Here is a 23086-nt window from a genome sequence, read left to right on the forward strand (position 1 = left end):
AAATAAATATATTCTTGCATTATTCATTATTGTTTTTAAAAAAGAAATCACACCAAATCTGCACAAATGACCACCACCACCGCGATCACATACACCAATCATACACACGTGTGCGTATATGTGGCTATATGTCTGACTAATGTGTGTGTGTGTCTGTATTTATAAGTAGTTATATGCTTATATTATCCATTATAGTAATATTTTTCTGTTGAAATCCGTTTTAAGGCGGTTAATAGTTTAATTAAAGATGTGTCTATACATGTGTGTGTGTGTATCGAAACGGTAATTATTTCTACGCCAGCTGCTATGTTGTTGTTGTTTTGTCTTATTTGGTCTAAAGTCGTATGACAACCACCGTTATATATATTTTGTTTATTCATTACTGTTTTCAATTTCGTTTTCGTCTCTTGTATTTACATCCGTCTTGTGCGTTCACATTCCTGTCTTCTACCAAGAAATCTAATGCTTACAGCTTAGTTTTTTTCTTGGGGCTGGCCGAGTTGGAGCAAATATCAGAATTGAACAGCCGAAATTTGCTATGATGATTCGGTGTCTGACTGAAGATTGAAGGCTTCGAATGATTTGTCTGTGTTCCGTGTTCGTCCCTTCCTGTATTTCACGTTCATTATATATAAAAACATTCATTCTTATATATATATATATACATGTGTATACATATATGTGTGTATATATACACATGTGTATACATTACACATGAAATGTATTTATTTATAAACTTTAAACTGAAAATTCCCCGTTCGCGTTTCTGTAAAAAAAAAGTAATTATTTAAGTTTTAAAAATTATTTACTTTGTTCAAAAAATATTATTAATATTAATTAATTTTCAAGAATTATTTAATTTATATAATTAATTCATTAATTTTATTCTGTAAAATAGTAATTAATTCATTTATCTGTAAATCCGCGAGGAAAGCGACTATGTTGTTACTCTAATTTTTTTGTGTAAAATTGAAAATGTTATATATATACACACACACACACATATATTTTTAGTGAAATCCAACACCTTTTTGTCTTAAAAAGCAGAAAGGTATCTAAAAAAAATCCATATTTTGTTGGGGGGGGGGGGGGGTTAACGCGCATGCGCGAATCGCACACTGCGCAAGTTACCTCGTAGGATCTCGAGTATCGAGTACCTACGTCTGGCGCGCGCGCGCGAATCTGCGTATGCGCAACCAGGACCACTACACTTGACAAGTACCTTCATAATCAGCCTTTTTGAGCACATCATTGAAAATCCTGAAGCATGGGATGATACCACCATAAATTCAGCAATTGGACTCTTACACACTTTAAAAGCTCCTGATTTCTTATTTTTGTTAGAAGTATTCAGTGAGATTTTTTCTTTTTTCTTATTTAATATCCTCCAGAGTAAAAGTCATGACAGTGTATTGTAAAGATCAAATAGATAAAACTAGAACTGTACTCGAAAACAAACTTGATAATTTTTCAATCTCTTTTGTTTCAGTCATTTGACTGCGGCCATGCTAGAGCACCGCTTTTAATCCTTAGAAGAGTTTAAATTCAGGGAACTTTCAAATTTCAACAAATTTAATGAGTATTGCAAACAATTTAAAAATCATGGGTACTATTTAAGAAGAGTGGTCCCGGTGCGCGCACCCGTGCATCCACGCTAGTTAGTCGTGACTAGTCGATCCTTACTTTGTGTTTTATTTACTTTGTTTAAAACATTATTTACTTTGTGTTTTATATATTTTGTTTAAAAAATTTATTTACTTTGCTAGATAGTCGTAGGATCGACTAGTCACGACTAGCCTGCGCGAGCGCGCGCAACGGGACCACTCTTCTTAAATAGTACTAGGGCGACGTTTTTTTTATTTTTATTCTAGGTCATACCATATGTAAATCGTAGGAATTCGAAAATTTTTTTACTGAAAAATTGCCGGGGGTGGGGGTGGGGCAAAGAAATTCATTGCATGCCCAGCCCCGAAAGTCACCGCACGCCACTGATATATATATATATATATATATATATATACATACATACACGTATGTGTGTGTACGAGTGTGACTGTTCATCTCATGGACACAAAAGATAATGGGTGCATGTGCTCACTTAATGAGATTGGGCAGTTGAAATCCGAGCTTTTTTGTCAGATTTTGTTGAACTTGATAACAGACGAAAAGTCCTTTTAATCTGACCTAATAAATTAGAGAACTGAGTGCAAATTGCCTCGGATAGACACACACACAGCGAATCATAAAAATAGGTGCTTTTCAATTTACGGAGAAAAGAAGAAAAAAAAAATTGACGTGTGTGAGAAACAAACCCCAGATAGGGTATTTGTGGTGGCAGAAGTAGGGCTTGCAGGAAGCGGAAGCGGTGAGGGACCACGCACGTGTGGCATCAACGAAGCGGGGCTGTGGGAGCCGAGACGACGAAGCGACTAGACGCATTGACTTTGCTGAGACAGATCTGAATCTTCGCTGAGGTAAGGCCCGTTGTATTTCCTTCTCTTTTTCTGTTGTCCTCTTCATCCGTCACACTACAGTATTTAACACATGCATACATACATAATCGTAAAAAGAGTAAACAATTTTCAGTATATTGCTCCTCTAGTTCTGATAATAACTCAGCAATTAGAGCAAGGTCATCAGCATAGAGGAGCTCCCAGGGGCAGCCTGTCTTGAATTCCTCTGTTATTGCTTGATTCCTTAGCTGACATACCTGGTAATTCCCAGGAAAGCGGGGCTTATCCCTTGGTTCTGTTCTCATAATTGTTTCGCTAATCCATAACAACCATACAAAGTATGTAGCCCTTAAAACAGTTTTTGTGCATTTACAGAGAATACCGAACTGTCTTACACAGGATCGGGATTTTAGGAATCCCCAATAAATTATGAATACCCAAATTGTTAAGTCAGTTATATAATAACATGAAATTAGTTACCCAATAGTAAGAATTCAAATAAAGTAGCCCTGAAAAGGGCTTTAATGCATTCCCAGGGTTTATAGAACATGGGAACTACTAATGAGGTATGTATACTAAAATTTTGAAGCATGTTATGTAATAACAGGCTAATCAGATATGAGATAATAACAATTCAAAGTGAATAACTCTGAAAAGGGCTTTTGTGCATCCCAGAGAATATTACCCTCAGGGGTGCTAGTGTTGGTATATTCATGAATGAGTCACTATCTGAAATAAGTGGATCTATTGTTTAGGAAAATACTATTTACTTGTTTAAGGGTTGTACTGGATAAATTGCGAAAATAACTCTAACAGTTCAAATACTAAGAAATAAGCATACTCAATTTCATTTTTACCTGATAATTTACGAAAATGAATGGGTTATTTCCCTTGGCTATATATAAGGATCTAAATAATTATCCAAATTTCTCAGATAACATCAGATTCTTTAATTTACGAGGTAAAGTAATTGGTTGATCGTAATCAAAATTCAGAGTTGCATCGATACACCAAAATTGAAAGCAATCTGAGCAAAATTAAAGGGGGCTCGTTTTGCGAATGAAACTGACTAGATCTTGATTAATTGATTGATTGATTCAAAATATACGTGCATATATTTCATAGGGAAATTGCGGCCAAGAACATTACAGGTATTCGTAATATTTCGTTGTAGCAAGATACGAAGCTGTGGCTAAAGATAATAGAAGATATAAACATTTTGATGACTGAAGTTTATTCGTATAAAACCTTAGATTGTCGTAATCGAAGAATATTTGTGGTAGTTTGGGTAAAAAGCTACAACATTCTGATTCACTGATAACGGTAAGTTGACAAATATTTGTGTGAAGATATCCTTGTGTGCTTTTGTGTTGACTTTCCTGATCGAACCGAACTCCTATCGAAAGATATTGCAGTCGTCCTCGGCCAAATGTGTTTGAAGATATTAGTTGTTTGCTATATATTTTAGAATAAAAGCCCATAACATTATTGGATGACATATTTTACTTCAGTAATTCTATAGAAGTAAAACCATTTAACATCGTTGGAAAAAATATATTTTAATGATAGTTTGTCGCTTAATATGTAATTTAACCCGGTCACCAAAACAAAAACGAAAAAACCCAGCCTAATAGGTGTAAAAAAATGTATAGAAAACGAATATGGAAACAAAATTTTGCGCAAACAAAGGGTGGGGAGAGGACTTTCGGAAGATTCACACGATCCGATTTTTCCCCCTCATAACTTTCAGGTAAATGGATATCTTTTGATGAAATTTTATAGAAATACCTTTCAAACGGCGTAGATTACGATTATAAAGAAATATGTGGGAATAATGTTTTCCGAAGGGTGGGGAGAGGATTTTCGGAAAATTCGCACAATCCGATTTTTTCCCTCATAACTTTCAGGATCTTGTTTAGCACCCGGTCACTAAAAAAAAAAAAAAAAGTCCCCAAAAAGTTTTAAAATGTGTAGAAAACGAATATAAACGCAAACGAACGGAGGTGGGTTGAGGAAGAGGAAATTTTGGAAAATTTACAAGATTCGAGTATTTCCCTCATAACTTTCAGGAAAATGGATATCTATTAATGGAATTTTATAGAAATACCTTTCAAATGATATAGATTGCGATTATAAAGAAATTTGTGGGGGGAAATGCATGCATATACATGCACACACACACACACACACACATTATATATACATGCATACAAATACATACATGAATGAAATTTTTCCTAAAAAAAAATGGGGTGGCATACTCTGAGGAACCAGATGGGGTTTTCTTTCGCGGGGTAGAAATCAAAGTAAATTTCAGGAAAATGGATATCTTTTAATGAAATTTTACAATATTTTTTTCTTACACACGCACACCGTTTTTATTATTGCTTATATTCTACCAACCACCCTACCTCATTCGTTTTTTGTTTTCAAACTTATTTCCATTACACATAATTTATGAATTTCTTTCTCTTTGAAAGTCAACTCTCCACCCCATCGGAATAAATATTTCTACAAATTTCTTTATAATCTATGCCGTTTGGAAGGTAATTTGTATAAAATTTCATTAAAAGATATCTATTTTCCTAAAAGTTATGAGGGAGAAAAATCGGATCTTGTGAATTTTCCGAAAATCCTCTCCCCACCTGCCAGTTCATTGGCGCAAATTTTTCTTTTCGTTTAATAAACATTTTTTAACACCTATTATACTTGTTTTATTATTCATTTTTTTTTTTTTTTTTTTTTTTTTTTCGTTTTGGTGACCGGGGTGTTAAATTAAGCACTAACCGCATTCTTTTGTGCAGTTTCATTTGACGATATTAGTATTTTACGTTTACTTTCCTGATTGAACCGAACTTCTATCGAAAGACATTGCAGCTGTCCTTGGTCAAATTTCGAAGTAGTCATCACTGAGGAAGGAAAAAGGTTTCAGAACTGGGAACCAAAAAAATATATATATCAAACTTATTTTTCATTTGTAAGTGTGGTTTCCGTCCTTGCCACAATGCAATCAACAGGGTATTCACTCTGTAACAGGTTTCCAAGAAATGGTGGGAATATCAACAAACAGTGTATGGTTGCTTTGTAGACCTCACAAAAGAATACAACCATATGCCAGAAAAAATGCTGTGGAAGATTTTGCAGGAGTTTGAGATTAATGACTAACTCCTGGTTGCCATGAAGTCCTCATATAAATACCCGATGCTTGCATTGGGGTAAATGTACTGAGTCAAAATCTTTCAACAAGGGTGTTAAACATGGGCAGAGGTGCATATTATTACTTCTCTTTTTTTTTTATGAACTGGATTGACAAGTGCAGCCATTGTGGAAGTGGTAAATAATGAAATATATATTTTTTATTATGGGTGTGGTGATTCTAGGCTAGGGATGAGGGAAGGTAAGTTGAAGAAGACATAGTTCTGGAAGGTGGTAGTTATAGAGTTCTCTGTAATTGGGGAAGGGATATGGCAAGAAATAGGTGGTGGTGGAAACAGATTCATGATGGTTTATTGTGGACGGTGTTGGATAGAGTAGAGGACTATCATATTATAAAGTATTGGGGAAAAGGGGAAAGAAGAGAGTCACAGAGCTGAGTGGAGCAGAATCTTGCAATGTAAGCAGTATGGAAAGACATTGGGTACAAAAGAGGTATGGGAAGGGAAAGAGCAGTGTGGGAATGCCATGAGGGCATTCCTCAGGAAGAGGTAATGATGGGATTGCTAATGGGAAGAGAGTATGGTGAGAGATGTAGAGAAACTGGAATGAGTTTAGTGAGGAGAAAGGAAGGCAAAGATTTCTTAAGGTGTAAAGGCCAGTAGTGAGAGAGCAGTTGATGGAGGTTGAGAGGAGAGAGAGAAAGAGTTTTGAGTGATGAAGAGATGATGTCATGAAGCAGGGAAGATGGAAAGTGTGGTGTGCTTGCCTTGGGGCAAATACATACCTTCTTCATTATAGGTAAATAATGGGTTCTAAGTAGAAGTAACATGCTGTCATTGAATCTTGAGAGAGGAAGAGTGCAAATTGTCTTGCATTGAAAGGTGACCACCACTAATATGAATTGCTAGCATGTAGGTGGATTGATTCGTGTGGCAGATTAGTCATGATGTGTGTTTGCTACACAACTGGACTATGGTCATAGTGAATTGCACAAGATGATGGATGCCTGTGTATCATTTCCAATACCCAAAGTGTGTACAAAGTACTACAGCTGTTGATATCTGATTTGAAGGATGGAAAGGTGGATGTGGTTAAAGCCAATGACAACATGGTTTTTCTTTATCTGTTTAATAGAAAATGAAAACTGGGCATATTTTTGTGTTCCAGAAACAAAATCTTAGGCTATGGAATAGCATCACACGTCTTCTCCATAGCCTAGCAAGTTCAAGAGCCACTGATTAGTATTGAAATCATGTTGACTTGTTTGGGCTGACAAGGGTATCATTCTCCTTGATTTTCTGGAACATGGCTGTACCATGGACAGTGAATAGTACACTAAAACTTAAAAAGCTTAGAGAATCCATTAGGAGGACAAGGCAGAACAAGAATTTGAAAACAGTCCATGTTCACCCTGATAATCATGACCACATTTATCTTTGGCAACAAATCAAGCAATTGGAGATTTTAATTGGTTCACCAGTCAGCTTGGATGTGGTGTCCTCTGACTTCAACTATTTTGGACTAGCAAAGAACAGTGTTTGGTGACAAAATGTAAAATATCCTTTGAGCTATATTATTGTTTAACCTTTTAAAATGGCATCCAATTTTCCCTCAAATTAACCTCTACAATCCTGAAAGATGATGGATATTTTGGATTAGTTCAAATGTTCAGATAAAAATTTATATTTTCAGTTTATTAATATTGAAATGTAGTAAAATTTTCATTGTCGAATCTCCTTTTCTTTATATCCTCCTATCTTATACAGTATTTATCATTTCTATTTCAGAATATTCGATGAGATTGCCTGAAAAGTATTCTTAACTTCTGATCCATCACCAGTTTTTATCATTTATTAAAGACACAAAAAAGATGTTATGCAGAACCTTTATGGCACTGTTTATGCAAATCTGTGGTGGATTAGTGTGAAATATTTCTTCACATCACTGAATAACAGTTTATGTTTACTTCATTGTCTGACCTGTTTCAAAGATAAATTCACAACCTTAGGGAAAATTTCCCCCAAAAAATGCATTTTCTTCACAAATTGTGAAGCATAGATATAGCAGTAGAAATATTTTTTTTGTTATACATTATTAAAACACAAAGCAGAACAGCATCCATATATTATTGTATAATATAAAAAATTATGGAGAAAGAAATATGTGTGAACCAGCAAAAATGCAAATCACAATCAAAAGTGATTGATTTTCCTGATGAGGATTTGAAACTGAAAGGGACAACATCATACAATTGTAATACTAGTAAAGATTCATTCACTACAAAAAGTAACCTAGCTACTCAAAAACGTGCTAATAGCAGAGAGAAATACTATCACTGTGATATCTGTGGTAAGTTATTCTCTCGAAAAGATGATGTTGCTATTCACAAACGTATTCATACGGGAGAGAAACCTTATCACTGTGAGATTTGTGGTAAATCATTCTCTGTAAATAGTACCTTAACTAAACATAAACACATTCATACAGGAGAGAAGCCGTATCACTGTGAGATTTGTGGTAAATCATTCTCTGTAAATAGTACCTTAACTAAACATAAACACATTCATACGGGAGAGAAGCCGTATCATTGTGATATTTGTGGGTATTCATGCTCAGAAAAAGGTTCCTTGACTCAACATGTACAAATTCATACTGGTGTGAAATCACACCATTGTGATATCTGTAACAAATCATTTGCTCAAAGAGGTAATTTAACTAAACACAAAGTTGTTCATACAGGAGAGAAGCCTTATCGCTGTAATATCTGTGGAAAGTCATTCTCCTCAAACTTATCTGTTCACAAACGTGTTCATACAGGTGAAAAACCATATCACTGTGATGTGTGTGATAAATCATTTGCTCAGTCTAATGATTTAACTAAACACAAACGTATTCATACAGGTGAGAGACCATATCAGTGTGATATTTGTGGTAAATCTTTCTCTGGATGTTCTCAGTTAAATATTCATAAACGTGTTCATACAGGATGGAAACCATATCGTTGTGATATTTGTGGTAAATCTTTCTCTCAAGGCAGTTACTTAATTCTTCATAAACGTGTTCATACTGGAGAGAAGCCATATTGCTGTACTATCTGTGGCAAATCATTCTCTTATGAATCATCTTTTACTAGTCACCAACGTATTCATACAGGACAGAAGCCATACAACTGTGATATCTGTGATAAATCATTCTCACGAAATGATTACTTAACTAACCACAAACGCATTCATACAGGAGAGAAACCATATCATTGTGATATTTGTGGTAAATCTTTCTCTTTATATTGTCACTTAAGGATTCATAAACTCGTTCATACAGGAGAAAAGCCCTATCAGTGTGATATATGTGGTAAATCATTCCCACAAACATGTGGATTAACTACTCATAAACGTATTCATACAGGAGAAAAACCATATCAGTGTGATATCTGTAATAAATCATTCACTGTAAATAGTACTTTGACTAAACACAAGCGTATACATACAGGAATAAAACCCTATCACTGTGATATCTGTGGTAAATCATTCTCTGAAAATGGTACATTAACTAAACATAATCGCGTACATACAGGAGAGAAGCCTTATCACTGTGATATCTGTGGAAAAGCTTATTTGGAAAAATATTCTTTGGTTAAACACAAATGTAATCCTACAAAAGGCTAAAATTATTCATGTCAAAAGACATCCTCTGAAAAAAAAAAACAGAGAGAGAGAGAGTGAATGTATTGACAGAAGAAATAAGATGTATGAGATAGCAACCTCTGAACAGTATATATAGTACTCGGATGTGTCTTGGTGAAATGTCTTATAACTGTAATATTTTCAATAAAAACATTATTTCTGTGGACTTGTGTATATTGTAACTGATTTCTGGAAGGAATGTTATTGTGTACGTCTAAAAGAAGATGCCTCATTTTTATTTACCTTTGATGAAGGCAGCTTTGACCAGGAGGAACTGATGTCATCATACAGTATCCAATGGTTATTAGGTGTTTTAACCCTGAACCATAACCCCCTCCTGATTGTGGGTCTGCAGATGTGGCCAATCCACCGTGCACCATCTCCTCCTGGCTTCTAGCTTGACTCCTTGCTCTTGAATTCATAACCAACTGCCTCTCCCATCCTGTTCACAGCTACCTTTTACTCCTTTCCTCTCACTCCATTGACTATAATCAACCTCAACCAGAAATAGTCATGATTGCCATCCCTTTTCCCTGTAATTCTGCAGAAGTTTCTGATGTTGACTTTATCCCATTCAAAGGCTTGACTGCAACCTGCTTTCCACAGGACTGTATGCTTATTTTCATTTTCTTTTCAGACTACAAAGCTACATGTGGCTTCAGGGTTGTCTGGCTGATCCAGGCAAGCTGCAATCTTTCCTCCCAGTTCTACTTTTATATCCTCTGACTGGGCCCCATGTAGTTAACTGCTTGTCCATTTTGCTGTTCTTACTAGCTTTTCTCCTTCCTTCACAAGCTTGATTACTGGTGCTGTTTTCCCTGATGTTGGTTTTGTTGCATCTTTCCTGTTTCATGCTGTGAGGAATTATTGCAAGTACCCTGCCATATCTTCCTTGCAGTATTGCTGTTTTGCATCCTGACATGTGCCATGGTCCTGCCCACTCCACAATATCTATACAGCTGATCTCTCATTCTCCTTCTGTGCAAGTTTGTTAGTGTTGGGAGTGCCAATACACTGCCTGCTGTAGAAAGGAGGTGCAGAAAGGTTCTAATCTTCACAGGTCAGTCCATGTGACCTCTTTGGAACTCCAGGGGTACTAGCCAATCAGCTCTTGACCTTTCTTCCTCCTGGTCCTGTACTGTTGCTTGGATCATAGCCTCCTTTCCTTCATTTCTGCTTTCTTCCATTATGGGAAGAACTGAGACCCTGCCACTCTGTACAACTGTGGTGTTGGCTACCCACTTCCATCCTTGTGGTTATACCTGTATATCTGACATGCTTATTGTGGGTGTCCCTATACATCATTACATCTCTACACTTCACGACCATGAATGGCAGAAGAAATTGGTTTTGTCCAGGCATTTTGAAGTGCCTCCTCCTTCTCTGCCAAGAATTCACAACGGCCTTGAACCCACAAGAGTAACAAGAGAGACAGAGACAGGTAGAAACAAGGAAAATGCCCCTTGTATTTGAATACTCTCTCTCTACTCTTTTACTTGTTTCAGTCATTTAACTGTGGCCATGCTGGAGCACCGCCTTTAGTCGAGCAAATCGACCCTGGGACTTATTCTTTATAAGCCTAGTACTTATTCTATAGGTCTCTTTTCCGAACCTCTAAGTGACGGGGACATAAACACACCAGTATCAGTTGTCAAGCAATGCTAGGGGGAAAAACACAGACACATACATGATTGGCTTCTTTCAGTTTCCGTCTACCAAATCCACTCACAAGGCTTTGGTCGGCCCGAGGCTATAGTAGAAGATACTTGCCCAAGATGCCACGCAGTGGGACTGAACATGGAACCATGTGGTTGTTAAGCAAGCTACTTACCACACAGCCACTCCTGCGCCTTTTTTGTCCATATATATCAACTCGTGTGTTCCTTTTCAACCTTCTACATATATATATATATATATATATGAGGGTGAGTCAAAAAGTAATGCCACTTTGTTTAGAACAGATATAATTACCAACACGGGATCATGTATCATACATCAAAATGAAGCTGGTCCTCTGTAGATCACATCCCTGCTTCTCAACATAGTCACCATTTCTCTCAATAGCAATGTTCCACCTTCGAATGAGAGCATGTATCCCTGCCCCATAAAATTCTGTTGACTGTTCTTTGAAGCACTTCTTCACTACAGTTTTCACTTCCTCATCACTGGTCTATCATCTCTTCAGCCCCTTGAAAGAGGGTTTGAGAGGCAAACATTCCAGTGACAAGGAAGTGAAAACTGTAGTGAAGAAGTGGCTAAAAGAACAGTCAACAGAATTTTACGGGGCAGGATACATGCTCTCATTCAAAGGTGAACCATTGCTATTGAGAGAAACAGTGAATATGTTGAGAAGTAGGGATGTGATCTACAGAGGACCAGCTTCATTTTGATGTATGATACATGTTCCTGTGTTGGTAATTATACCAGTCCTAAACAAAATGGCATTACCTTTTGACTCACCCTCGTATATATATGATGGATTCTCTTGTCATAAATGACAAATGAGGGTTCAGTAAAATAAAGTGTTAATCATTTTCTATGGACACAAATGTGTCTCTTGAGACCTGCTGGTGCCTTGCAAACCTTTGGCAAATGGAACAAGTTGAGTTGCTTGAGTGCTTGTGGATCATTTACTATGTATTTTCTTGAGTGGACAACAAGGCTTGATTTGCTTCATGCCACAAAAACAGAGTGACAGGTAGAGTTGGGAATTGGCCAAAAAGAAGTTGCTTTGGAATTCTGATATCACTCATATGGGAAAGATGACCTGACCATCTAAGCTGTATTTTGATGAGGATGGCTTCAATACCTACAAGTTGCATTTTATTAGTACCTTACTGTTATGAATATGATCGCTCAGTTTTGTGTGGGAGATAGTATGCAATCATCGCATACGAAAAGCGTCAAGCTGGTTGATGTGTTTTTGATACAGAGTTCAAAATTCAGCCCCATAAAGCAGTGTTGTCAAGACTTATCACTGGACACAGTGGGACCAAGATAAGTGAAGGAGGAAACAGATTTTAATGCTTTACCATTAACATATACAGTAGGGGCAACAAGGTGGCAAAAGAAGGCACAAGAGTTGCAGAGTGCTGTAGATAGATGTGACTCCAGATCATTCTATCAGAATTTAAAGGGTGTTTTTGGACCTGTGTCTGGTAGCTCAACTCCCATACTTTTAATTGAAGGTAATTTTTCAGGTAGAAAGGTGATCATGAAGTGTTGGACAAAGCCTTTTCCACAAGGCCTCTGTGGTAGATTGTTGATGGTCATGAATGGGCTGATGGGCAAACTCAGTTTTATTGATGCTCATGGTCAGACCAAAAGCTTTTGATGCATGCGAGAAGTTGTTTAGACTCCATTGCATGTCCTTGAGTGTGTACTACAAGTGCACAATCATCTGCGAAGAGCAAATCTCAAACTGTTTGCACCAAAGTCTTCGTCTTTGCTTTGAAGTGCTGTTGGTTGAACAAGCTACCATTAGTTCTGCACTCAAACTTTACTCCTTCTTTAACACCCTTGAATGCTGTTTCCAACATGACAGAGAAATACAAATCAAATAAGAGCACTGCAAGAACACAGCCTTGTTTTGTCCCATTTGAGACTGTGAATGAATCAGACACTTCCCCACTAGATCTGACAGAAGCCATTATCCCTCGACGGAAACAAATGATGACCTTGAGCATCTTTTCAGGAACATCTAGCTTTCTAAGTACAACCCTAAGAGCATCCCTAGATATGATGTTGAAAGCTTTAGCTAGATCTACAAAAGTGACAAAAAGGTCTCAGTTGTGCTCATGGGCCTTTTCCTGCAGCTGCCTAAGACTAAAAATCTCATCCACTGAAATCCAGACTGAGATTCAGACAACATTAAACTGGCAAGGGCATCATTTAGGTATTGAACTGGTAATTCATTGGATGATACCATCCCATAATGAGGCTAATTTAACCTCTAATCGAATTGTGTGTATATATATATATATATATATATATGTATAGAACAAATAGTGAGGGATTAACAATCTGAATAGCTGTAAGCCAAATTTGCTCAAAGAATTTATATATGATGACTCTAACTTTTAACTTGTGTCTTATGTGTATATGTGTGCGTGTGTAAACTCTCATATATGCAAAAACAAAAGGATTGAAAAATGTCTTATCACGTTTCAATAATGGTGGTAAATACCTTTAATACACATGTCTCGCTCTCTGACAGAAATGTTAAATCATGGCAAAAGTTTTTGCCTTCATTGATAGTGTAGCGTAGCTAGGTGATATCCTCACTGTTTGAGAGAGATATTAGAAATGATCTCGTGTTAGATAGCAACCATTTTTGGCTATTTGGACCCTGTTGTGTCTGCCACTCTGATTGGTTGGTTTTGGTGCAGTCTTATTTCGCGCCAATGTGTAAACCAACCAATCACAAGCTTCCGATAAGGTCCCATGACACAGTCTTTTTGGGGTTTCACTGGAGCCCACCCCAGGTTATAAAAGGCGCCAGCAAATCACTATTTCTCGTTTTAGGTTCTAGTCCTTCTCAGGACTAACCTCTGACCACAGCAACTCAACCAGGTTCCAGCGACAACCAGACCAGCAACTCAACCATGTTCCTGCTCCAGCAGTGCCGACACCATCATCTCTACCTTCATATCGTCTCCATCTCCACCAACAGTAATATGTACACAACAACATTCGCCCAGGTTAACAACACAGCACTACCTGCAAGAATTCCTGTATCAAGAGACTTGGCACAGCATTGAAGCCCCAACCGCTACATGACATGTGTTCAACCGGCATTCTGCACTTGTGACTCCATCATCCTGTTACAGGACTACAACTATTGTGTAACCTTACTACGAACTGGTAAATTCATCTGCATTGTGTCTGAAATACCCCGAGAGACTCTTTTCTATGCTCTGTATTTTGTTTTGCCTGCATACACCTTGTTTGTACTTCTGTCACACACACGAACACACAGACACAAACACTTGTTGCATGCAAGCAGACACTCCACTTTGCTAGCACCCATACTTTATCTTATTGTACACAAATGTAAATAAAGTCTTCTCTCTCAAACAGTAGAATGGTTGTTGTCATTATTCCTTTTGGCACTTATTCATTTATATCATGTATATGGCTATCTTCTTTTGTTAGGGTGACCATGCGGTGTTAAAAAGGAGACATTTCTGTCACCAACTCCTTATGTATGGTCGTTTTCGCTACAATAGTATAAATGTAATCTATTTGGTAAACTGTTGATCACTCAGTCATCAACTTTTTCAGGTTTTGAAACAAAGACACACTCACTAATTTTGAACATCTTCACAATCGATGAAGTCTTTTCCCTCTAAACAGTGTTGCAATGACCTGAAAAGATGATAGCTGGATGAATGTCATGAAAAATAAGGATGGTGTAGTGTGATGGATGAAGAGGACAACAGGAGAAAGAAATACAAAGAAATACAAAAGGCCTTACCTCGGCGAAGATCAGAGGTCTCTTATGAATTCGACACATCCTGTCACTTCCTCGTCTATGCTCGAACTGACCCTTCGTTGATGACCACACGTGCATCCTGCTAGACCTCTTCCGCTTCCGGCCACGCATTCACCCTGCAAGCCCTACTTCCACCCGCCTCATCTGTCATCCTCTCCACCAGCACCACATAGCTCATCACATCCCACAATACCGACAGCCAACACCACAGATGGATATGGCAAAACTTCCATATTTAGTGCCATAACCTCTTCCTGAACGACTTACACAATATATTGTGTTGATTTATCATGTGAGAGCAACACTCCTTTATGACTGACCAACAATGGAAACATTTGCTGCAAACATTTTGTGTTGCTTTCAATTGACAATATTTCTCTGCATTATGAGTTTTGCTTTGATTCAATGCTTTGTGATAGAGGACACCCTTCGTATTCCACCATACACAAACCATATTTTTTTTTTTTTTTTTTGTGAGGAGTGATGCTAGTGTGGAAATGGATTCTCCTTTATCGTTGACTTCTGAGTGTTATTATCTTCCTTGGACATCATTGGAAGTGATCATGTCAAAAATGGGACACAACGGATCAATGGATTGATAAACAAACGTATTCATATATATATTAATGCATACACGCACACACACATAGACGAGAAGATCGATTGACTGATTGATTAACTGACTCAAAATATACACGCATATAGTTCACAGCGAAACTGCGGCTAAGGACATTAAAACCATTTCATTATCGTAAGATACGAAGCTGTGGCTAAAGATGATAGAAGATGTAAGAAGGTTAACGTTCGAAATTTAAGCGTACGAAACTGTTGACAGTCTTGTTCGAAAAATGCTTGTGCTTGTTTGGGTAAGAAGTACAACTTTCGAATTAGCTGCTGAAGGTTGAAAACGGTAAGTTTACAAATATTTGTTTGAAAATATCCTTGAGTGCTATATACTTTAGAATCATATCCGGCATAACTACAGATTTCTGCCCCCCTCCACCGCCGACTTTGGATGTTCATAACTTTCAGAAAAATGGATATTTTTTAATGAAATTTTCTACGAATATGTGTTATATCTTGTAGATTCCGAATATACAAATTTTTTGGAGAAAGTGTTTTACGAGGGGGTGCGGTGAGGGATTTCGGAAAATTCACCAGAGTCCACTTTAATTCGTCTTCATTTTAATACATACATAGGCGGAGGTAAAGAATACGCACACCACCCGTTTTCGGCGTTACTCTAATCCTAATTCTAACCCTTAAACATGTGTATTGAACGAATATGAAGACAAAAGGAGCTTCTTCAGAAACGCACCTCTCCAAGAAAATGAAATGCAATTTTAAAAAAAGTTATGTAAATGGAAAATATAGACAAAATAAATGGTGTATGAAAAATATTAGAAAGAGTCATCCATTTTCAAATATTTTATACTAAAAAAATAAAACGAAAACGGGCACTCGTAGAATATAAATAAAGATATCGGATGATAACAAGGGGCGGTAATCTACTTTTTGGGGTTTGGGTTAATACTTTCACCCGCACGATTTTCTCTAAGTTAAAAAAAAAAAAAGAAAAGACACGGATTTTTTGCGTGGAATCAAGTACCATGACCTCCACAAACCTCTTATTTTTGTTTGAAAAAGGTGGTGGGGGCGCGGAATCATTGGAAATTTTTTCTTTCCCATTGAATGAATTACAGTGACCTTTTTTTGGTCCGGAAAATGGGGTGGGGTGGAACCCTCGGAAATTCATCCCAAACACCCCTATTAGGCAGTATACCTGCACGATTTTCAGTAAGAAAAAAAAATACACGGATTTTTTGCGTGGAATCAAGTACTACCATTTGAGGGTGGTCGATGCCAGTGCCACCTGACTGGCCCCTCTCAGAGTAGTTGGCGTGAGGAAGGGCATCCAGCTGTAGAAACCTTGCTAGAACAGATTGGTGCCAGGTGCTTGCCAGTCCTCAGTCAAAACCGTCCAACCCATTCCAGCATAGAAAGCAGACGTCAGATGATGAAAATATAATATATTGCTCTACCATTCTTTCTCTCCCTCTCTCTCTCTCCCCACACACAAAAATGAAATGCATTAGTTACCTGATTTTGGCGCCAAAAATTGCAAAGGGAAAGTGGATTTCTTTTTCAAATCTATTCTGCCATCCTAGCGTGTGGCATTTATGTATAGTAATGCCCTCTATATAAATAAATATATTTAAGGGGAAAAATTGGTGGATTTTCTTTCTCTTATGAGGTTTTTCACGCTTCCTCCCTCACCATCTCTTCCATCATTTTTCATTGATTTAATAAGCCTAAACACTCTATCTGGGTTCTCATCAAACCCACTCAACCTCTCCTCAGTCTTCTTCCTCATAGATCTCGCAACCACCCTTTTTGCATGATTCTTCATATTATTATACGTTTTAAAAAAATAAATTTTTCACTTGTAAATGTGGTTTCCATCCTGGATACAGTACAACCAACAGGATATTCACTTAGTTGCAGGTTTTCAAGAAATCGTGGGAATATTAACAAGAAGTCTATGGTTGTTTTGTAGACCTTACAATGGAATCTTACCACATGCCAGAGAATATGTTGTGGAAGATTTGTAGGGGTTGAGATTAATGACCAATTCTGTTTGTTGTGAAGTCCCTATATAAAAATCCAATGACCCTTCCAGGTAAGTCAAAATCTTCTAACAAGGGTGTTAGACGTGGCGTGTATTGTCACCTCTCCTCTTTTTTTTCATGAACTGGATTGACATATACAGCCATTGTGGAATTGGTAAATAATGGGAATAATTATATTTGTTTTATTGTGTGTGTGGTGGTTCTCGGCTGGGAATGATGGAGGGTAAATTAAAGAAGACATAGATGATAATTAAAGACGGGTGATAGAGGTGAGAGTGATGCAGTTGTAGAGTCCTCTGTAATTGGGGAAGGGGGTATGGTAAGAAATGGGATGGTGGATAAAGATTAGTGATGGTTTATTGTGGAAGGTGTTGGATAGAGTGGAAAGGTAACAGTGAATAGTGAAGGACTATCATATTTTAAGTGTTATGGAAAAGGGGAATGGAGAGAGCTACATAGATAGGTAGAGTAAAATTTTGTGATGTGAGCAGCGTGGAAAGACATTGGGTACAATAGAGGTAGGGGTATGGGAAGAGGAAGAGCAGGGTGATAATGCCATGACAGTATTCCAGAGGAAGATATAGTGAAGCGATCACCAATGGGAAGAGAGTATGGTGAGAGGTATAGAGAAACAGTGGAAAGGCCTGTAGTGAGAGAACAGTTAATGGAGGTTGAGAGAAAGAGTTTTGAGTGATGAAGAGATGAAGTCATGGAGTTGGGAGGACGGAAGGTAATGGGACAGTGAGGTGTGCATGTGTTAAAGCAAATACATACTTGTACATGCATGAGGGTCATACCTTCTTCATTATAGGTAAATAATGGATTACAAGCAGGAGCAATGTGCTGTCATTGAATCTTGAGAGAGGAAAGGTGCAAACCATCTTGTATCTACAGATTCATGTGGACAGATGAGTCACAATGTGTGAGTTTGTTACACAATTGGACTATGGCCGTAATGCATTGCACAAGATGATGGAAGTCTGAGTATTGTTTCCAATACCCTATCTATGTGTAAAGTATGTAACACAGCAGTTGACTCCTGATTTGAAGGATGGAAAGGTGGATGTGATTAAAGCCAATGATGATATGGTTTTTGTTTTATCTGCTAATAGAAAATGAAAACTGGGCATATCCTTGTGATCCAGAAACAAAATCTTAGGCCATGGAATAGCATCACACGTCTTCTCCAAAGCCCAGCAAGTTCAAGAGCCACTGATTAGTATTGAAATCATGTTGACTTGTTTGGGCTGACAAGGGTATCATTCTCCTTGATTTTCTGGAACATGGCTGTACTATGAAAAGTGAATAATACACAGAAACACTTGCAAAGCTTAGAGATTCCATTAAGAGGACATAATAGAACAAGAATCTGAAGACTACCTATATTCACCATGATAATGAATGACCACATATATCGTTGTCAACAAATCAAGTAGTTGCGAATTTAGGATTTTAAGTGGTTCACCAGTCAGCTTGGATGTGCTGTCCTCTAACTTTAACCCTTTCAGAGTAATGAAGAACAGTGTTTGGTGACAAAATATAAAACATCCTTTGATGCAGGTAGAGGAATCTTTATATTATTGTTTGATCTTTTAAAATGGCATCCAATTTTCCCTCAAATTAACCCCTACAATCCTGAAAGATGATGGATATATTGGACTAGTTCAAATGTTCAGATACAGTTTATATCTTCAGTTTATTAATATTGAAATGTAGTAAAATTTTCATTGTTGAATCTCCTCTTCTTTATATTCTCCTATCTTATACAGTATTTATCATTTTTATTTCAGAATATTGGATGAGGGTGCCTTAAAAGTATCATCAGTTTTTATCTTCTATTAAAGGCACAAAAAAGATGTTATGCAGAACTATTATAACACTGTTTATGTAAATATGTAGTGAATTAGGATGAAATATTTCTTCACATCATTTATTAGTAGCTTATGTTTACTTCATTGTCTGAGCTGTTTACTTGATGAATTCATAATCTTCGGGAAAATTTCCTAAAAAGTTTACATCTTCTTCATAAACTGTGAAGCATAAATATAGCAGTAGAATTATTTCTTTGCAAGAAAATAGAAAATACAAAGCAGAACAGCATTTGTACATTGTGGTGAAATACAAAGAATTATGGAGAAAGGAATATGTGAGAACCAGCAAAAATGCAAAGCACAATCAAAGGTGATTGATTTTCCTGCTGAGAAGTTGAAACTGAAAGGGACAAGTAACCTAACTACTCGAAAACGTACAAATAGTAGAGAGAAATACTATCACTGTGATATCTGTGGTAAGTCATTCTTTCGAAAGTATGAGGTTGCTATACACAAACGTATTCACACAGGAGAGAAACCTTATCGCTGTGAGATCTGTGGTAAATCATTCTCTGTAAATAGTTCTTTAACTAATCATAAACGCATTCATACAGGAGAGAAGCCATATCACTGTGATACTTGTGGTTATTCATGCTCAGAAAAAGGGGCTTTGGTGCAACATATACGAGTTCATACTGGCGTGAAACCATATCATTGTGATATCTGTGACAAATCATTTACTCAAAGAAGTAATTTAACTAAGCACAATGTTATTCATACGGGAGAGAAGCCTTATCGCTGTAATATCTGTGGAAAGTTATTCTCCTCAAATGCTAACTTAACTATTCACAAACGTGTTCATACAGGTGAAAAGCCATATCACTGTGATGTGTGTGATAAATCATTTGCTCAAGCTACTGATTTAACTAAACACAAACGCATTCATACAGGTGAGAAACCATATCAGTGTGATATTTGTGGTAAATCTTTCTCTGCATGTACTCAATTAATCATTCATAAACGTGTTCATACAGGAAGGAAACCATATCGTTGTGATATTTGTGGTAAATCTTTCTCCCAAAGTAGTTACTTAATTCCTCATAAACGTATTCATACTGGAGAGAAGCCATATTGCTGTACTGTCTGTGGTAAATCATTTTCTTATAGAATTTCTTTTACAAACCACCAACGTATTCATACAGGACAGAAGCCATACAACTGTGATATCTGTGATAAATCTTTCTCACGCAAGGATTACTTAACTAACCACAAACGCATTCATACAGGAGAGAAACCATATCATTGTGATATTTGTGGTAAATCATTCTCTCTATATTGTCAAATAGGGATTCATAAACGCATTCATACAGGAGAAAAGCCTTATCATTGTGATATCTGTGGTAAATCATTTCCACAGACATGTGGATTAACTACTCATAAACGTATTCATACAGGAGAAAAACCATTTCAGTGTGATATCTGTAATAAATCATTCACTGTAAATAGTACTTTGACTAAACATAAACGTCTACATACAGGAGAGAAGCCACATCACTGTGATGTCTGTGGTAAATCATTCCCACAAACTGGCAGCCTAACTCAACACAAACTCATTCATACAGGTGAGAGGCCGTATTGCTGTGATGTCTGTGGTAAATCCTTTTCTAAAAATTGTTCTTTAACTCAACACAAACGCATTCATACAGGAGAGAAGCCATATCATTGTGATATCTGTGGTAAATCATTCTCTCGTAGTGCTAACTTATTTAAACACAAACGCGTACATACTGGAGAAAAGCCATATCACTGTGATATCTGTGGTAAATCATTCTCTGAAAGTGGTACATTAACTAAACATAAACGCATACATACAGGAGAGAAGCCTTATCACTGTGATATCTGTGGAAAAGCTTATTCGAAAAAATGTTCTTTGGTTAAACACAAATGTAATCCTACAAAAGACTAAACTTATCCATGTCAAAAGTCATTCTCTGAAATATATATATATATATATATTCTCTGAAATATATATATATATATATATATATATATATATATATATATATATATAACAATAAATGTATTGACAGAAGAAATAAGATGTGTGGGTTAACAACCCCTCTGAACAGTATATATAGTACTCAGTTATATGTGTTTTGGTGAAATGTCTTACAACTGTAATATTTTCAATAAAAAACATTATTTCTGAGGTCTTGTGTATATGGGGTCTGATCAATAAGTATTTCTATTGTTGCCATAGTGATGAAGCTAAAGCATGCAGAGTAAAGCTGCTTGGCACAGATTGACCTTGATCTCTGCTGGGCATGTGCACTAAGTTTTAACATTCTAGCTCACTTCTGCTGTTTACAGCAGTGCTTTGAAGTAATGTGATTGTTGCATTGACCATGACAGAAAAAGTTGTCATGGTGATACCTGCTCAGAGATCTGCACACAGTTGCAGAAAGTGTATAGGCTGTGCACAAGTGTATGAGTGGTTCAGACCTTACCAAGATGGCTAAAAGAAATGTTGATAGTAACGAATGTTCTGGGATACCTGCAAGCAGCAGAACAGAAAAACATCACAGATATGCATGCAGCTGTGAGGGGAAATCGTTGAATTACCATTCATGAGTTATTAGAGGATGTGCATATTAGTTACGGTTCTTGTTTTCTCCATGAAGATTTGGGTATGAGACGCATGTCTGCCAAGTTTGTGCCAAAATTGCTTTCAGCTAACCAAAAGGTCACTTGGGTTCTAGTTGCACAAAATCCCCTTGATTGTCAAGAACAATGAAAACTTTAAAAAAAATTTTGTGTAAGCTTCTGAGCAGGTATCGTCAAGCTTTTGACAAAATTTGATGCAAATTCTCTGCTCAACCCTCTCTGTCATGGTCAATGTGATGAACACACGCTACACATGTTACTTCCAAGCACTGCTGTAAACAGTGGAAGTGAGCTAGAATGTTAAAACTTAGTGCACATGCACAGCAGAGGTCAAGGTCAGTCTGTGACAAGCAGCTTCACTCTGTGGGCTTTAACTTCATTACTATGGCAACAGTATGGTTACTTACTGATCAAACCACCTATTCACTCTGATTTCTGGAGGGAATGTTATTGTTAACACCTAAAAGAAGATGCTTCTTTTTCTATTCACCTTTGTTGAATGCAACTTTGACCAGGAGAAACTGATGTCATCATACAGTATCCAATGGTCATTTGATGTTTTAACTCTGAATCATAATCTGCTCCTGACGGTTGGTCTGCAAATATGGCCAATCCATTGCACACCATCTCTTCCTCGCTTCCAGCTTAACTCCTTGCTCTTGAATTCATAACCAACTGCCTCTCCCATTCTGTTCACAGCTACCTTTTACTCCTTCGCTCTAATTCCAATGACTAAGCATCCTCCATACTAACTGGGTAGGGGATCCCCTTCAGCCAACCTCAACAAAGAATAGTTGTAGGCTTGCTCCCATACAAAGGTTTGACTGCAATCTACCTCTCACGGGACTGTGCTGGATCCAGGTTATTTTTATTATTTTCTTTTCAGATCCCAACACATCTGGCCTCAGGCTTGTCTGAAAAATCCAAGCAAGTTGCAATCTTTCCTCCCAGTTCTACTTTTATATCCTCTGACTGGGCCCCATGTAGTTAACTGCTTGTCCATTTTGCTGTTCTTACTAGCTTTTCTCCTTCCTTCACAAACTTGATTACTGGTGCTGTTTTCCCTGATGTTGGTTTTGTTGCATCTTTCCTGTTCCATGCTGTGAGTGATTGTTGCAAGTACCTTAAGAAGGTCCCACTTGTATCTTCCTTGAATAAATGCTGTTTTACTCCCTGACATGTTCCAGGGTGCTGC

At 37.2% G+C, this 23086-nt stretch overlaps 2 protein-coding genes across 10 annotated transcripts; both read left to right on the forward strand.

The window, feature by feature from the left end:
- The first annotated feature begins 1883 nt into the window (after positions 1–1883).
- LOC115216456 (zinc finger protein 271-like) lies at positions 1884–9458 on the forward strand. 3 transcript variants are annotated; one of them, XM_029785804.2, is made up of 3 exons: positions 1884–2474; positions 3579–3776; positions 7397–9458. In XM_029785804.2, the coding sequence occupies exon 3, from the start codon at positions 7757–7759 to the stop codon at positions 9272–9274; it is 1518 nt and encodes a 505-aa protein (XP_029641664.1). In that variant the 5' UTR covers positions 1884–2474; positions 3579–3776; positions 7397–7756; the 3' UTR covers positions 9275–9458. The 3 variants fall into 3 exon arrangements, with proteins under 3 accessions (XP_029641664.1, XP_029641665.1, XP_029641666.1); XM_029785805.2 differs by having other exon boundaries at positions 3628–3776; XM_029785806.2 differs by lacking the exon at positions 3579–3776.
- Positions 9459–15343: 5885 nt separating this feature from the next.
- LOC115216164 (zinc finger protein 271-like) lies at positions 15344–21438 on the forward strand. 7 transcript variants are annotated; one of them, XM_036506432.1, is made up of 5 exons: positions 15344–15696; positions 17286–17466; positions 19207–20747; positions 20916–21224; positions 21288–21438. In XM_036506432.1, the coding sequence occupies exons 3-4, from the start codon at positions 19547–19549 to the stop codon at positions 21191–21193; spliced, it is 1479 nt and encodes a 492-aa protein (XP_036362325.1). In that variant the 5' UTR covers positions 15344–15696; positions 17286–17466; positions 19207–19546; the 3' UTR covers positions 21194–21224; positions 21288–21438. The 7 variants fall into 7 exon arrangements, with proteins under 7 accessions (XP_036362325.1, XP_036362328.1, XP_036362329.1 ...); XM_036506435.1 differs by having other exon boundaries at positions 17292–17466; XM_036506436.1 differs by having other exon boundaries at positions 17344–17466.
- Positions 21439–23086: the final 1648 nt, after the last annotated feature.

The sequence above is a fragment of the Octopus sinensis genome, linkage group LG10, assembly GCF_006345805.1.
Source record: "Octopus sinensis linkage group LG10, ASM634580v1, whole genome shotgun sequence".
Classification (NCBI taxonomy): Eukaryota; Metazoa; Mollusca; class Cephalopoda; order Octopoda; family Octopodidae; genus Octopus; species Octopus sinensis.

Coding starts and splice junctions, on each gene's coding strand:
- LOC115216456 (XM_029785804.2), top strand. CDS start 7,757: ATGGAGAAAGAAATATGTGTGAACCAGCAAAAATGCAAATCACAATCA.
- LOC115216164 (XM_036506432.1), top strand. CDS start 19,547: ATGGAGAAAGGAATATGTGAGAACCAGCAAAAATGCAAAGCACAATCA. Junction 20,748..20,915: donor AAATAGTACTTTGACTAAAC/ATAAACGTCTAC, acceptor CTTTAACTCAAC/ACAAACGCATTCATACAGGA.